This window comes from Manihot esculenta, chromosome 5, assembly GCF_001659605.2.
Source record: "Manihot esculenta cultivar AM560-2 chromosome 5, M.esculenta_v8, whole genome shotgun sequence".
In the NCBI taxonomy this organism is placed as follows: Eukaryota; Viridiplantae; Streptophyta; class Magnoliopsida; order Malpighiales; family Euphorbiaceae; genus Manihot; species Manihot esculenta.
This window is the reverse complement of record NC_035165.2, coordinates 1,156,530-1,173,293: the sequence shown is the minus strand read 5'-3', so window position 1 is coordinate 1,173,293 and position 16,764 is coordinate 1,156,530. Positions and strand designations below refer to the sequence as shown.

The following is a 16,764-nucleotide window of genomic DNA, read 5'->3' as shown; positions in this document are numbered from 1 at the left end:
ACTCAACTCAACCCTTTTTTTTTTTTGAAAAAAAAAATGATAAACTGATTCTCCTTTTCAGAAATCGCAGTAATATCCTTTAAACTCTTCTGGGTTCAGTCCCTCCTTTCACTCTAACCATCATTTGTGACCCTCGTCTCTCAAATTCGGGTTTCTCAATTGGTTCAAATATAAACTTATTAAAGATGGGTGACCCAACCCATTAAACACAGCCCATGTTTTGATTTCAAAGTTTTTAGGTTAACATATAAATTCTGCCTCTCTTGGTATCGCATCAATGTTCCCTGGATTCTCATTTTGTAATTTTTTTTTTTCCTTTTTGGGAAATGAAAAGGAAGTCTTGCCTTTAAACCAAGCATTCTCTCTCTACTCTCTAATGAAAGGCAGTTGTAGATTCAAAACTTTGACCCCCAAGGGAATGAACATTCAAAGGAATAGACAGGATGGCAAAATAGCTTTTTTTCCACGAGCATCTTTACCATCCCAAGAAAAAAAGAAAAGGAAAATGTCAAAAGAATGTCAAGACTGATTTTAAAACCTGGACTGCATAGATGATTACCCCTTGCTTGACAATAGTTACATTGTGGAGGCAACATGCAAATGCAAAAACAATTATCCTGATGATCTCCAGATCCTTCCCTCCAAAGAAACAACCATCACAGAGACATCGTCATGATATTTACGCCGATCTCCATTAGGAATGTCGAGCAGTTCATGAAAATCCATCCCTGCAACAAACAATAAGGACCCATCAAAAACTAGTGATTTGTCCAATTTGGGGAAGGGACATTATTTTTTCCAGATTTAAGAATAATGCATACTGAGCTAAATAGCTTTCTTTTCCAATTAATTTTCATTCCTCAACAATTGATATTGAAAAGGATGGGAAGTTAACTCCACTAACCATTCTTTTTGGCAGCACGAAAAAGAAGCTCTGCAATGAGATACTGTGCAGGATCACCTTCAGGGACATTTTCCATGAACCACGTGACATGGGCAACTACCTCTTCATTACTAAAGTACTGGTAAAGCCCATCAGAGGAAAGAACCAAGAACCGGTCACTTGAGGAAAGTCGATGGTGAACGACAGAAGGAATGCAACTAACATAGGGATTATTTCCCACGTAATTGATCCGGAAAATCTCTAAAAGCGCTTCATTGCAAGTTGGCTGCCACCACGAAGTTAAATAAACATATGTTTGATCAAATATATATCAATGCATCAACAAAAAGTAAAATAATTAATTAACTCAATTTGGACAAATGAAAAAAAAATCCCAATTCATGTGTCGGACTCAAATAAAATTCATATGTAAGACATTTCTTTAACTCAAACCATCAAGAATCATTGTTAGGTAGAACCCTAACTGACAGTCATGAAGAAGAATAATATGGTAGAAGGAGAGAAAGAGGGCGTAGGAGAGGAGAGAATAGGGAGAATATAGAGAGAATATAGATTAGAAAGAGAGGAGATTGTTATTGACTTCACCCGTATTGTTGGAGCCACAACTAGATGACATGAAGATATTCCCCATCAGAGAAGAGAATAGTATCGATATGTAAAATAAATATCATAACTCACAATCATGTGTGCCCGTAATGTTGGGCAAAATTCATAAATTACACAAATTTCTACATTCCTTCAAGCAATATCCTATAACACAGCACTTCAATTTAAATCACTTTCACCTAATGAAACTACAAATATCTTCTCATAGATACCCATTTTGAGTTTAACCCTGTGTCCCCCTCTTCCCTCTATTGCTCAATATCGTGTAGTATATGTTTAATTCTCCATTCATCAGTAACCAAGAAAGAAGCCAAATGCAAATCTTGAAGCCTATGCAATAGAGATGAAGTCACACACGATAATAATAGAGAAGCCCCTCTGTGTTCCTCCCCCCACATTTATCACTTAAAAACAATCAACAATTGAAATTGCACTCAAGACTCAAGTACCACCTGGCAAGAGAAGAAGTTGCAAATCATAAGTTTCAACTGCTCCTAGGGTTCCATAATTTTTTGAGACTTGCTTGCTAATTCTATTTCATCATAATATCACTTTGATGACGCCCTGCCTTGATTTTTTTTTGACATATTCATGCACAATGTCATAATGTCTTCCATCCTCAGTGATCTGCTAATCCATGTATACATATATACACTATACATATAGATTGAAATAGTTATATGTGCCCTTACTAAAAATATCAAGTTAACAAAACTTATATACAATCACTGAAATATGATAATAAACATAAGCAATCTTGTAGCCAAGTTGTTTTCATAGTTTGCATACCTTAGCGGGCCAGATTAGAGTATATCAAACATCATAATTGAAATAAGCACCAACCTTCTTCAGAAATCCAGCACCAAATGCTCTAGTTACTTTTAACTGCCCCTTCACGCGATCATTCAGAATGGCTTGGTTGTCATCAGGATGTTCTGCCTTCACTCTAAACACTTCCTGTAGCAAGGAAACATGCATATGATGTTATTTCCAAATGTTGCAACAGTGAACCAGAATTAAGCTCTGACAGTCTAGGCAAATTTAGTTCCATAAAATCCTCAAGTAATTTCACCAGATGCCAAAATAACCTAAAATGACAACTGATTGTTAGAAATTTATCTTAGTTGGGCATATTTCCTTGCATCTAGAGTGTGGAGTATGCAGTATCATTACCTTGAATGCCAAAATAATAATAGCAATAATAATGATAACCGCTCAATATTTAAGCAATCAATGTCTAAGCCTGGGAATTGTGTGAGGATGCAATCCAGTTTAGATACAAAATTGATAACTCTGAAAATTTTCAGGTTCAATGTAGCCTGATGAAGCAACTACACAATTTATGTATCTAAAACAGCTTGGATATGAATTAAAAAGGAATTACCTTTTATGAATAAAAAATTACAAAAGATATCTGTTACATCATTCACCTATCGAATTCAGCCATCACCTTATGTGATATGAATACAAAATGGACATTAAAGCACAGGCATGGGGCGAATGAGCATGGAAAGTATTATTGCATTCCCGTAACAACTGAATTATAAAGTTGTTAACAAACTAGAGAAGGAATATCTGTGTTTAAGGAGTAAAACATTGGTTATAGGTTTTAAGACATTGTCTGTGGATTGATAGTATTAAAAATAATGCAAACTCATAGATAACCAATGAAGAAAAGGTCATGATAATCACTGGACTGAAACTTTCAACCTGTTCAATACTTGTGCTGTGATCAGATGAAAGTTGAACTGCCCTCATCTTCAATCTGCAAGTGGAGATCTCTCTATTCTTGTTGATCATATTGACTTGACTGTTTTGATTATGAACTGGGGACTCCTCAGAAATTCTGTCCAGCTCCATGCGTACTAATGACTCTCTGGATCTGTTCCTGTGCCTTATGTCATCCTTGGCAAAATAGGGGTTTGGATGGCAATCGTTAGGCCTCTCCTGTGCCAAGACTGCACGGCTATCCCCAAGATTCATAATATACACATCTTGATCCTTCATTATCATTACAAGAACGCAAGAACCCATCAAGGCGAGCTCTGCATTTTTATCAAGGGTCTTTTCCACCATCTCCATGTATGCCTCTTCAGTGCATTCAAGTGCTTGTGACATTGCTTTTAAAACCGCATCATGATCAACAATTCCTGATTTACATCTCCTGATAGGTCCAGGGGGGTCTGCAACTCTCTCATCATCACAGATCTCCTCTCTATGCCAATCATAACTCCAAGGAAAGAGTTTTTTACGCAACGACTTCTGCTTTCTATACATTTTTCTGATCTTTGAACTAATAATAGACTTTCTTGTACTCTGTCGTTGAAGTGAAACATTAAGCTCAGTTATGACTTCTGGATTACTAGATTCAAACCCAATCCCTCCATCCTCACCAGAGGTTGAGGGATCTTCACCTTGTTGATTACAACCATCAATATTATCATTATTCAGTGTACAAGATCTTTGCTGATCTTGTAAAGTCAGTCTGGAATCCGAAGGATCTGAACTAGGCTGAAAACCCCCTATATTCCTCCTTTCACTTTCAACCAGAGACAATGAAACAAAACCTAGCTCATTGCATGATTCCATTTGTAGCAGCTCATACAGCCGCATACTTTTCCTTCCCTGGCCAGTCAAGTTGACAGTTGGAAGAGAAGCAGAGCCTGAGATGCTAGGCCTGTTACAGATAGATGATTGCAGTTGACTGCTCCTAGTATCATCACGTTCCTCTACTATTTCACAATTTGAAGATTGATCCCTGACAACTCCAGGATTGCACACTGCTTCTGAACTACAAGAAGTTACTTGACTAGAATTTGGCTGGTTTTCATTCCCACACTTTGAACCAACCTCAGCATTTATGCACTTAGAAATTTCTGATTTTATTGCACCACTTACAGATTTATCTTCATAATCCCATAGTACTCCTTCCAATTCTTTGTCTATAGCTCTATAAAGATGGCTCATGAGAAAATCTGGTGCATCTGGGCCACTAAAGCCATCATAAATCCCAATGAACAACCATCCTTGCTCTTCAGAAAGCACAACATGAACCCTATCCTCACCAGCCTTCCCATGAGCCCACTGTAAGTTACGACTGTTCACATACTCCCCTTGTGATGATCCACCTTCGACATGTCGTGATGCTTCTGGTCGGAACTTTGGCTCCCTAATATGCCAGGCCAATTGGGTTGCTGGATGCAAGAAAAGCCTCTGCATCCAACCTGCCCCAATTGAATGCTTTGAGAATGTCCGCGAGAGTGTATTTTTCATTGGTCCACTCACCCTGCTCACTAGCCGCTGAAAGCGGGGTCTTCTACGACCATGCGCAAGGGGTGCAGAAAAGTTGGATTTGTCAGCAGCATCAAGAGGACCTGACATTACCCCCTTCTCAATTGGTCCAGATATAAAACCACTGCCCCTCTCTAAAGGACCAGAAGCAAAACCTCTCTCAAGGGGCCCAGACATAAATCCATTCAAAGGTCCAGAGCCACGAGGCACTGGCTGCAAAGGGATTGCAGCAAATGAGGAGGTGCTCTCAAATGATGCAGCAGGCTCTTGCATGTCACTAGCAAACAATGCACTCTGGTTACCAGTTCTAGCAGTTGAAACATTGGCACTAACTGATGCCCCCGATATGGTTTTAAAAGTAGTTTCAGGGAAAGTCTTGTTCGGTCTGTGCAAACCAGAGGGATCATCTATTGCATCATGTCTAAACGACCCGCTTAAAGTTTCAGAATCTAGGGTGCTAGAATCAACTGTAAACCTCTCAGAGTTTGAAGGGGTAATGGCAGGAGAGTCAAAAATCGATGGTCTAACATAACAGAATGAATGGCCTAATCCCTCATCCAGCGGCTCTAAAAATTCTAAATCAACACCATTTTTTCCATTAAACGGCACGAAACAACCCACAACACGAGAAGTGCCGTTACCCATTAGCAAACATATACCTTACGAAAAAGAGATACAGGACCTCTGATATGGAGAGCTTATCTCACTTTGCACCATAAGAATATGCAAAATGAAAAAAATTAAACAAAATCTTAAAAACCCATTAAAAATACCAACCACCTTATAACTTTTCAAGTAACTATACATCATCAAATTCTCATGCTCCAAGCATTAATACCCAGACGCTCGATACCAAACGAACTACACTGTTTATTTTTAAAAACAGCAAAAACTTCAAGCTTTAGCTAATCAGCTAGAATAACTGAACTGATTCTACTTAGCAATTAAAATTGAAAAACGAGTATACAGAGCTAAAGCAATAGTTATATATCGTAAAATGTGATGATCTGACCTTGAGAGTGAGTGATAAAGCGGGAACAAAGCAGTGGATCGAGCACAGCAGCAAACAGATCTAAGAGACGGTCTCAAAGAGAGTAAATGGAACACATCAGATGCGAACAGAGACCCAAAATCCATTTAGATTTTATTTTTCCTTTTGTGGAATCTGACAAAGTCTCCAAATAAATAACACAACCCAGAATGATTCCAACCCACACAATTGAATCATGCTTACACATACAACTACTCAAAATCCGTCCAACGCTATAAAAATTAAGCCGAAAATAAAAAAGATGAAGAGGAGAAGGATAAGAAACGATAGACCCATAAGAGGTTTTTCAGTGTTCAGACTTCAGAGATTGTGAAGAATCAAGAAATAGAGGGAAACAAGGAAGGGAAAGAAAGAAACAAGGAAATATCAAATATGGGTCTTGGTTTTAGACTTTTTAGTTTTGTGTGTGGCAATTAAAATGAAAATATATATATATATATCTTTTTTCTAAAAATAAAAATAAATAAATCAGAATATATATTTAGGAAATTATATGAAAATGTAAAAATTTGGTATTTAATTTCAAGGGTGTTTTAGTAATTTGGGTAAAAATAATTTGGGATTTGGTGTGATGATGAGGAATCAAAGTTGAGTTCATCAAGGAGGGGGTCTCTTTCTTGGGGTTTTCAAATGGTTTGGGAGGGTGAAATAAATAAATAAACAAAAACTAAATTCATAGTAAAAAGTTGAGACATTGATTAATTACAATGGATTTGGTTTAGTTTATGTTGTAATAAAGTAATTTATTTATAGTTTTTCTTGCAAATGATTGGTGTGTGTTTGGTGCTGTTGGAGTCAGTCAATGAATTGGTACTCATCATCATCATCATGCTCATCAACAAAATTGGATGGGTGGGGTTAGGTGGGACCACCATTTTTAAATAAATTTTGACCCTTGATTTATCATTATTTTTATAAACTAACCCTTGATTTTTCTTCTCCAATCAATGTTTGAGTGAAAAGAAAATAAATTTATTTTCTATAATTAATTTAATTCTAAAAGTATACTCTTAATGAAAATAAAATAAACCCATAAATTAAATTAACCTTTATATTTCTTTTTGTATTCATTATAAATTATTATATAGCATAATGATTGTGATGGATATTTGATTTCATGATATACAAACTCAGTCAGTTGAATGTGTTGGTGAGATTAATTTCTTTTAAAGGCAAAGTTGCATAAATGGCAACATTCTTTTTCAGAAAAAATATATTATTATATTTCTCTATATGGAAATTGATGAAAAGATACACTTATTTCTCATAATATGAATTAAGGATTGATTTTTTTTTTATGGTAAGACTTAATTAAATTAAATAAAAAAATTATATTTATTTGGTTTTGAAAATGGTTAAAAGATTAAATTATTGATGATAGAATGATTAGATGGGAACATTTGACTATGAATTATTTATTTTATTTTTCATTTATTTGTAAGCTGAAATGGGAAAATTAATTAAGTTGAAGTAGATGGGGAATTTGATTTATGAAGTGAAGTAAGAGAAGTAGGGTGGTGGAAGCAGCTTGTTCTCTCCTTCAACTCAAATGCCTTGTCAAGGTTTGGACATTGACATTACCAATGTATCAATTGGTCTTTCCTCTGTTATGGAATTAATTGGATTGGTTAGAGAGGCACATATTTGAATTTTGTGTACTACTGTTTCCACGTTTTTAAATCAAAGATACCCTCAATTCTTTTGTTTTGAGATCACAAAACAAATATCTCATGCGCTTTTTCTATATATAATTATATCTACTGAGTAATTCGAATCAAATTGAATAAATTTAAATAAAAAATTAAAATATTTTCTAGATTTAAAAGTAAAAGAAATTGGATTTATTTATTTGAATTGTGCAGTGATACTGATGCTGATGCCTAACTCCATGAGAAGAAGGACAGGATGCCAACTCCACTCTGCAGGCACTCACCCTTTATTGTTGACTTAACCAAATCCACTAGATGATAATGATGGGCATCAAGAGAAGAGGTTAAGGTTAACTTCTCTACTTAGATTCTTCCATTTTCAAAGCTTTTTAATTACTTAAAGAGTCATTTTATACTTTAAAAAAAAAAATTCAGGATTTTTGGATAAAGAAAATTAAATAATCACAAGATTCATGATCAAACAATGCTTTTCTCTTTTTTTCTTATAAAAAAGAGTTTCAAGTGGGCAACTCCAACCAAAGTCTAACCCAACAAAATTTATATATATATAAAAATTGCCCATGAATTAAACTAATCAAAATCTCTCTAATGAAACAATCAGTAATTGCCATTTTTAAAAATAAAAGAAAGTGCATAATCTAATTTGATTCTCACATCCTTCCAAATCACTCATTAGTATAATACAAGGGTGGGAAAAAATAATTATATAAAAATTAAAGAAAAGGTCTGTGCAGTCTGCACAGTAGCCAGATGAGTGAGACATGGAGGACACTTAACATCAAAGTGGGTATTGAAAATTTTGCATAATTTTCTATTAGGATAAATAAAATTTCTTCCTCCAAATCCACTTGGGGGTTTGCTTGTTGACTATTAGCTGCCATAGGGTTTGACAATTTTGTGCTTAGAGATAATGATTAACTGATAATCATATTTAAATCTATTGCTTTTCTATTTAGTGTGAAATAAGAAAACAATTCAATTAATTTTTTACGTAATTATAATTTTTTTATAATATTTAATTGATAAATATTTAAATAATATAATAATATTTTTATTATTTGCAACTCAAAAGTAATTAAATTTATTTTCAAGAAAATTAATTTTAGATTATTATTATTATTATTTACATTAAGTTATTGGAAAAATATAATAATGAATTTTAAACTGGCCTTTTCAATATTGGGTCACCTATGTCAATCAATTCCAGCTAAATATTTATTTGTAATATATATATAATGAAGCAAAAAAAAAAAGTGGATGAATTAAACTAAATCCAAGTCGTAGAGGACCATTCAAATAATTTGACTTTCTAGATGCAATAATTTTTTAAGAAAACCAAAGTCCAAATGCACGTTTAAGAGAATTCAATTAAGTCCAATTTTCTTTTAATTTCATTTTACTATTCATTAAAAAAATATTTTTAAAAAATAAAATTCTTGACCTTTTCTCATTCAATAATACGTAATTAATAATAAATTTAATTTATTTGCACTAAACACTTATTTTATAAACATAGAATTATATATAATTATATTTATTTTAAGAATTATAATCTTTCAAATTAAAAATCATTAAAATTTTTCTTTAAATATAGTAATTAATGTAAATTAAATGTCTCTCAAACTTCTTGTCAATGATGTTCCCACCAAATTGCCAATTCCACAGTGTGGCAGTGATGGAAGAAAGCCAAAGTCTGCCATATTGGACCCACGAGGCCAGCTGATTTGCGTCGTTGGTCGCAATTTAACTTTTGCTGCTTCTCTTTCAGTCCAATGCTCAATTGTTATCCCCGTTAGAACACTATGTGACAAAAGGGATTCTCTTTTGTTTTCCCCTTCATTTTATCAGAACTTTTACCCTTTTGAGTTTGGTTTGATCATTCTATCACCATTGATTGCGGCATGTTATACTTTGATTTACTTTTCATAAAGTTCGTTTTCATGTTTCCCTCCCATGCTTTTCCGTGGAAAGGGATGTTGCATTATAAGGACACTGCATTTTCTTTTTGGGTCAAATTTCAAATTTTTCTATCTGTGAGGTGAAATGAAATTTATTTTACGTTATAAAATTATACAACAAGCGAGTAATAACAGGTACTGAACCGGTTTATTTTAAGAGTTGGGCTCAAGGGCTGAGGAAGGCCGCCTTGAGTCCAGGCCCATCAAATGAACGGATAATTTTAAGACCTCATCGGAGAAAACGAGACGCAACTCTGTTTTCTTTCTTCTCGTTTCTTTCTCCGACATCTCGTCTTCTGCTGGCTGAGTCTTATCTTTAACACCCAACCCCAGAATACGGTTTCATTCAAGGAGCCAAAATGGCCTCTACATTCTCTGTGCAAGCGGTGCATTCCCCTCGCCTGGTGGTTAAGGTCAGTCTTCTCTTTCTCTCAATACTTCCCATATATTTGTTCACTACTAGAGCTCAAGGTTACTCTATAACGGCGAAGCAGGTTTCTACCCATGCCCTAACTTTCTTTCTGTTTTTGTAATTTTGATATAACTATTAAAAAAATCATAATCCCGAGAAAAAGGCCTCTGTCTGCTTTACCTTGCCAGTTGCTACTGAATACTGATATTTGGATATCTAACAATTTGTTTCTGGCGGGTGGTAAATTCACAACAGTTATTCAAGTGATAAATTCTTTGATAGCTGTTTGCCATGTAAGCTACTTGCTAGGAACATTGTCCAATAGTAGAATTTCTTTTTCTCAAGTTTATTAGACACATGACAACCTTGTGATATAAGTTGTTGGGTGCCTGTTTTAGGCTACACGCTTGGCTTGCTGTACATTAGTTTAGCATCCATTTTTTGGCTTTGTCTGTAGGATAAACTTCAGTGAATAATAAAACAAAATAGACAACTATTCACAATTGTTTAGGACGAAAAAAGGTGCAACATTGTAATCTCATATTGTTCAAATAGTACCAACCTTTCTGCCGCTTCTCCATCCTTACTGTTCATAATCTCAAAGAATTGAAGATGAATGGTTATTGGTAACTTCTTTCTAACCAATATCAAGTCATTAAAAGAGAAAGAGACGATGAAATGGGGTCGGTATCGCTCTGTGACCAAAGGCTTATATGTTATTGAGAATTACTGATTAAAAGTACAGGTTGGATAATGAATGATCAAGCAGCTCATGTAAAAAGTAGGTTTTTGCACAGTTTCATAGTGGACGTGATCTTCATTTTTATCTTATTTGGTACATTCTGTCCTTGGCAGGGTAGTTTTGGCCTAGATGTGGCAAATTTGAGGCCATGTGTGATATCTACGGCAACTTTAAGTTTATCTAGAAAAGCATTGACATCAAGATCTCACTATGCATCAAGTTTCCCCATCACACAGCTTTTTAAAGCACCTGCCGTTTGGACCAGGAGAATGGCCTGCGTCAACTCAATGACAAATGTGACTTCTTTATTCTATCTCACTGCTTGGCATTTTGTTGATTTATATCAAATATTATCACATGCAAATAAGGAGAGAAATTTGACATCTGAACATAAACATGCCAAGTTGAATGATGATATGGATTATGCAGTTATAACTGCTGTGGAGAATAGAGATGGCAGTCCATGTTTTTCTAGCTTCTTGTAGATGATTTTTGTTGACTTTTAGCTTGGTCTCAGATCTAGGAAGCCAGTCATGGAATTCAGCCATAGAATAGGAAGGAAGCTGATAAGCTTACAAATGATTTGCTCACTATGGAGTAAATTAACAATAGGAACTGATATTTCACTTTCCAGCCCAAGATGGTATTTTCTGCCTCAAAGTATTTTTGAATTTTGATGGGGTCTGTTTAACAAGAACAAGCAAGGAGTTAATTTTTCTCCTGTTTTAGGAATTAAGTATTCTTTAGCTGAAATATGCAATAATCACCTCTTTTCTTTTTGGAATTGAAGATGATGGTGGTAATAGTATTCTAAGTTTTGCAGAGTTATTCCTCTATGTTTGCTGCTGTTTAGAAATTTTTTTAGTTCTGGTATACATATACTGGTCTATTGTGTTTTATGTAATTCTTTTGTTTCAGGATGTTGAGCTGCAAGCAAAAGTGACCACTAAGTGCTTCTTTGATGTTGATATTGGGGGTGAACCTGCTGGTAGAATTGTGATGGGCCTTTTTGGAGATGTTGTCCCAAAAACTGTTGAGAACTTCCGTGCCTTGTGCACAGGTAAGCTTTTTTTTTTTTCTATTTGACTAGCCACTCCATAAAAGTATCCCTGTTATTTTGGGATGTAATTATGTTGCATTGCATATGATCAATCAGTACAAAATAATCGTATGCAGGAGAGAAGGGATATGGTTATAAAGGATGCTCTTTCCACCGGATTATTAAAGATTTCATGATCCAGGGAGGGGACTTCACAGAAGGAAATGTAAACCTCTTCCTTGTTTGTGTGTTTTGGGGGGACTCTGAAATATGCTCCATATTTGGTAGATGACTGATTTTACTGAGCAGAAAGTATTGTATTAACTAACTGCAGGGAACTGGAGGAATTAGCATATATGGTCCTAGCTTCGCAGATGAGAGCTTTGATTGTGAGTATTTGCTAGAATTTGAATACCAATATTCAAATCCTATGAGTGGAGCACGCACCACTTCTTCATTGTCTTTTCAGTCTCTCATATTTTCTTCTTTGATATGGGCAATTTGATGAGAGTCCGTTGGAGGGAACGCTGAGTATGGTACTGATATATTAAAGCTATTCTCTGCAGTGAAGCATGTTGGACCTGGGGTTTTGAGCATGGCTAATGCTGGCCCTAATACAAATGGGAGCCAATTTTTCATTTGTACTGTAAAGGTGAGATCACTGCTGCAATCTTATTCTTTTGTTTGTCGTTGTATCTAACTTCATTGGATACCTAGGGCTAGGCTGGCCAGATTTTCTAGTTTTTTGTATTGGTTTCACATTCTTTTTAAAAGTAAATAAAAGGTTTTGTTATGTCAGGCTGGCAACTTTTTGTTTTTGGTAAATAATTATCTTAATTCATCTGTTGTAGACTCCTTGGTTGGACAACCGCCATGTTGTATTCGGACATGTAATTGATGGCATGGATGTTGTTCGGAAACTGGAATCCGTAGAGACAAGCAGGACAGATACTCCTCGAGCACCATGCAGGATTATCGATTGTGGTGAGCTAGCAGTGGATGGCTGATTTACATGCTCACAAATTATGATGCACAATAATGACTGCAATTTCTTGATTGTGCATTCCCAATTTTCTTAAGATCCATACCCTTTTTGATCGTGGAATGGTTTTTTTTCCAGTACCATGTATCTGAAAGATCATCCATTTTGGTTCAGAGAAATTGAAAACAATGCTTTGTAGGCTCATGATCAAAGACAAAGTGCATAGTATTGTTATGTCATAAATGCAAAATGCTGTTTTTGTTACGCTCTCAACTGAACAAAGCCTTGCTATATTAATTGTAAACATATTTTACTCGTCATTAGTGCCACCACCTATGGGTTTGGCTTTTGCATGAAGATATCAAATACAATGAGCTTATAACTCTTCTGATAATGATTTGCTGTGAAATCAACATGATGGTTTTGAATTTACCATCATCTACTATTTTCCCTCTCCCCTTGAAACCAGGATTTTGTGATATGTGAACTGAGAAGAAACCTAAGCAAGGACCACTGTTTCAACAGCACTGGACTGGATAACCTGCTCCTGCTGCTCTTCTTCGTCCTCCCATATTTCCGGTATTGCTTCTTTGATATTGTGGATGCTGTTCAAAGCATAGTCTGCACCTGGCACTAGGGCTGAGCTTCCCACCTGCCATTATGAGTCGACCATGTTAAATATATATCTTCTTTGATTTAACTGAGGTTTTTCTGTGATAAATCGATCTGGGCATTGGATATCTCATGACTTTAAATGTAAAAGATAGTTTGAAATTTAGATCTTACGATAACGGTATGAAGTCCTGCTGCTTTCCCACTTGCAATGTTTCTAGCACTGTCATCAAAGAAGATCTGAGAAGGAAAAAGAGGCGTTAATGGTGAAATTAAGCAGAGATGTTCAACAGCTCAAGTATAGAGAAGTCTTGAGTCCTACCGTTTTCTTGGGGTCAACATTTGCTATTTGGATGGCTGCTTCAACGGCCTCCAAAGAGGGTTTACAGAGGATTCGCGGCTTGGAGTGGGAACTTTCTTTGTCAGCATCATCATCAAGAACATTGAGCTCTACTTCAACTCCTGCGAGGACTGCATTATTATCTAATGCATCCGTGTAATTAGCAGTTTCAACAGGAGGATTAAGCGTCTCAAAGCATATGACTCCTTCAAAACAATCTTCCAATCCCAACCTTTTCAGAACTTCAGCTGCATGCCCCTTATCAGCATTAGTGAAGATCTGAAAACACCAACATCACATCTTAGATTGCAAAGACACCATTAGCTTATCTAAAAGTATGGAATTACAAAATTGACATCACATACTATTTTCCTTTGGGGCATGGAAAGCAGAAGGTTCCTTAAAACAGCATCTGGCTTCAGTTTTTCATAAGGTAATCTTCCATGAGCAAAAGCATGGAACTCATCATCATCAAATTCGTAACCAAGAGCCTGATTTTCATGCTGAGACGAATTAGATTTCGACATGATAATAATAGAAAATGGGAATGATTTTACAGAGTAAAACTATGTTTTACCTTCAGACCAGCCATTGTAGTTCCATATTCTCTATACAATTCAAGGCACATCCTTGGTACTTCACTTTCTTCAATATGCAAGTGTTGTAACATGAACCCTGCAGCCAAAATAGCTCAAACACATTATTTATATCAATTATTATTACAAAACAAAAGTGCTGTCGTCATTAACATGATCTCTGTTAAGTTCTTATGGTCTAACCTTCTATGTTCTTGCGGCAAGCCAAGTTAAGACCAGAGCTCATAGGATACAAAGTATCATCCATATCTGAAAAGGGTATCAAGAAAACGTCAAACGTCTAAGGTTCTGTGTACAATTCTCAAAAACCCAGGAGATATATCAAAGTAATAACAGGCTTTAATATCTGTATTAACATACCAAAAAGCAAGCACTCATATTTGAGCACATTTGCCTTCCTGCCATCAGTGTCCATATCCAAATAGCTACCTGAAACAAGATCTTGTAAGAAATGAAAAGTTTCCATTTTAAAGAAAACATACTGCAAAATGAACAGAGGAAAAAAAAATTGGCACAAGAAAGAAAGAAACAACACTTCTGCTAACCTAATGAACCCATCAAGAAACACAATGGAAGAGCTACCAGAAGATCAAATATGCTTAATTAGAGGTATCCAATTTTCAAAGTTGCAGCATATTCAGAGTTTCTCATTCATTATATATTATGAAAACAATGCCAAAACCATGAATACTAACCACACAAATCTGAAATAAACAGTAGCCCCCTATGACTTAAATAGGAGACCAATAATTCATATTAAAATAATTAAAAACATAGATACAGCAAGACCCACCTCCAACTAATTGAGTGAATATAACAGCTCTAGTGCATAGTCCAATAAGAGCTCACTCAGAAGGTGTATTTATATGAGTTAAAAGCTGAGATGAGCTGAGCTGACCCACAACATGCATGAAATGACGTCTACTATATCTGAGGTGGTGAGCATATTTGATTTCCTAATGGTATATTTTAAGTAATCTTCCATTCTTGTTTCTGTTAGCAGTCGTTTTCATTGATTTTGGAGGTGATGTTTTAGACTTGCCGACCCACTACTTCTGCCATTTGTCCAATGCTTGTTGCCCACTGGTCATCAAAAGCACATTAATAACCATGTCATCATGTCACTCAGCCAAAACATGATGCTTTTAGGGCACAAAAGAGGACATCATCTTCATGAAACGATGCCATTTTAACAAATACTTAATTACAATTTTGAAAAAAATATCAAATGGCCAATATCAAACTAGCATTCCAAGCAACTCTGGTATCTGAAACGTCTTCCTAATTATATAATCTCTTAAAAAAATGAAAGGCGAAATATATGGTGATGTTTGATTTGATAGAAAGTTTAATTTTTCAGTTTTGAAATAAAAATTATCATCCTATTTAGGAGCAATATAAAATTCAGGATTATGGGTATTGGATACTCACAAGAAAAGAGGAATCGGTTTATGGCTTGAAAGTAAAACCAGGCTTATTTGCTTTGATACCATATTACAATTTTGTAAGTCCATAAGTGAGATTAGCTTTACTTGGATTTGAACCAGCCTTACTTAGCCTATAAGTTCATCGGAATTGTTAGATATTTTGGATGTGGGATTCTTGAAAATGGTACAGAAAAGTGATCAGAATAAATTCAAATTGGTGGAATTTAGGAATCCCGGATCATACGAGTTGGATAATCTTTAAGTGGAAATCTTGGTAAGGTATTATTCCTCCTTTTAAGGCATAAAGAACACAACAAGCATATGCATGGACTTCAAAAAAAACAAAAATTAGACTTCACCGTTATCTTAAATACAAAATGGTACTACCTTTATCAAGCTTTTGTTTTTCGAATCATGTACTTCTTGATGCTTATAGTTTGCTTCAATTACAAGACAATAGCACTTGTGTTATTTAATATGCTTTTTGCTTGAAGAAAAAGTGAATTTTGATGTGAAGAACACAAAAATTCTTTTGTAAATGCATGGAAGATATTCGGATTCTGTTATCCAGAAATTATTATGGGAATTTAATGGATATTTATTATATAAATGTGACAATATTAAAACCGGAATTAAGTAATTCTATAGTTCATAAGTTTATGGGATAAACTGAATGACTATAAAATTAAATGGGTGAAATAATTTTTTTAAAAAATAAAATAAAGTTTGGAAGCAAAATATGCCTTAAAAAATAGACCTGTATGCCTATTGGGCCATTGGTATTTCCTTTCAAAAAAAGAAACTAGAGTACAAGACAAAACCCACTGGGTGTAATATCAGGCTCGGCTTATAAATTAAGGCTCCGTTATTCGGTTCATTTCAACATCCAAACCCAGCCCATAGACCGTAGCCGGTACCCAAACACGTTTCAGACTTCAGAACCCTACGAGCTCCTTAACGGTAAGCTTGCCGCCATCCAAATTTGTAATTTAATTTTATATGTAAACCAATCATTGTTTTTTTTTAAAAATAATTATTAAATTTATTTATTTGAATGTTGTATTTTACTATTTAATTTTTTATTTATCTGATTAGTTATTAATTTATTTTTTTTAAAAATTGTTTATTGATTTT

At 35.0% G+C, this 16,764-nt stretch overlaps 3 protein-coding genes across 7 annotated transcripts; 1 reads left to right on the top strand and 2 right to left on the bottom strand.

Moving 5' to 3' along the window:
* Positions 1-367: 367 nt before the first annotated feature.
* On the bottom strand, positions 368-6,258 carry LOC110615193 (protein phosphatase 2C 32). 2 transcript variants are annotated; one of them, XM_021756945.2, is made up of 4 exons: positions 3,221-6,257; positions 2,354-2,467; positions 905-1,169; positions 368-728 (listed from the first exon to the last, which is right to left on the bottom strand). In XM_021756945.2, exons 1-4 carry the CDS (start codon positions 5,444-5,446, stop codon positions 613-615), a joined length of 2,721 nt encoding a protein of 906 aa, XP_021612637.1. In that variant the 5' UTR covers positions 5,447-6,257; the 3' UTR covers positions 368-612. The 2 variants fall into 2 exon arrangements, with proteins under 2 accessions (XP_021612637.1, XP_021612638.1); XM_021756946.2 differs by lacking the exon at positions 368-728 and having other exon boundaries at positions 1,033-1,169; positions 2,300-2,467; positions 3,221-6,258.
* A 3,467-nt stretch (positions 6,259-9,725) lies between these two features.
* Positions 9,726-13,440, top strand: LOC110615857 (peptidyl-prolyl cis-trans isomerase). 2 transcript variants are annotated; one of them, XM_043957081.1, is made up of 8 exons: positions 9,726-9,893; positions 10,748-10,930; positions 11,553-11,694; positions 11,811-11,899; positions 12,008-12,062; positions 12,240-12,325; positions 12,525-12,657; positions 13,125-13,440. In XM_043957081.1, the coding sequence occupies exons 1-8, from the start codon at positions 9,840-9,842 to the stop codon at positions 13,139-13,141; spliced, it is 759 nt and encodes a 252-aa protein (XP_043813016.1). In that variant the 5' UTR covers positions 9,726-9,839; the 3' UTR covers positions 13,142-13,440. The 2 variants fall into 2 exon arrangements, with proteins under 2 accessions (XP_043813016.1, XP_021613725.1); XM_021758033.2 differs by lacking the exon at positions 13,125-13,440 and having other exon boundaries at positions 12,525-12,975.
* Positions 12,930-15,039, bottom strand: LOC110615856 (uncharacterized protein C24B11.05). Of its 3 annotated transcripts, none has more exons than XM_021758031.2 (8): positions 14,997-15,039; positions 14,564-14,632; positions 14,387-14,452; positions 14,185-14,282; positions 13,973-14,098; positions 13,590-13,886; positions 13,442-13,507; positions 12,930-13,307 (listed from the first exon to the last, which is right to left on the bottom strand). In XM_021758031.2, exons 2-8 carry the CDS (start codon positions 14,616-14,618, stop codon positions 13,155-13,157), a joined length of 861 nt encoding a protein of 286 aa, XP_021613723.1. In that variant the 5' UTR covers positions 14,619-14,632; positions 14,997-15,039; the 3' UTR covers positions 12,930-13,154. The 3 variants fall into 3 exon arrangements, with proteins under 3 accessions (XP_021613723.1, XP_021613724.1, XP_021613722.1); XM_021758032.2 differs by having other exon boundaries at positions 14,564-14,628; positions 14,993-15,021; XM_021758030.2 differs by lacking the exon at positions 14,997-15,039 and adding an exon at positions 14,749-14,909.
* Positions 15,040-16,764: the final 1,725 nt, after the last annotated feature.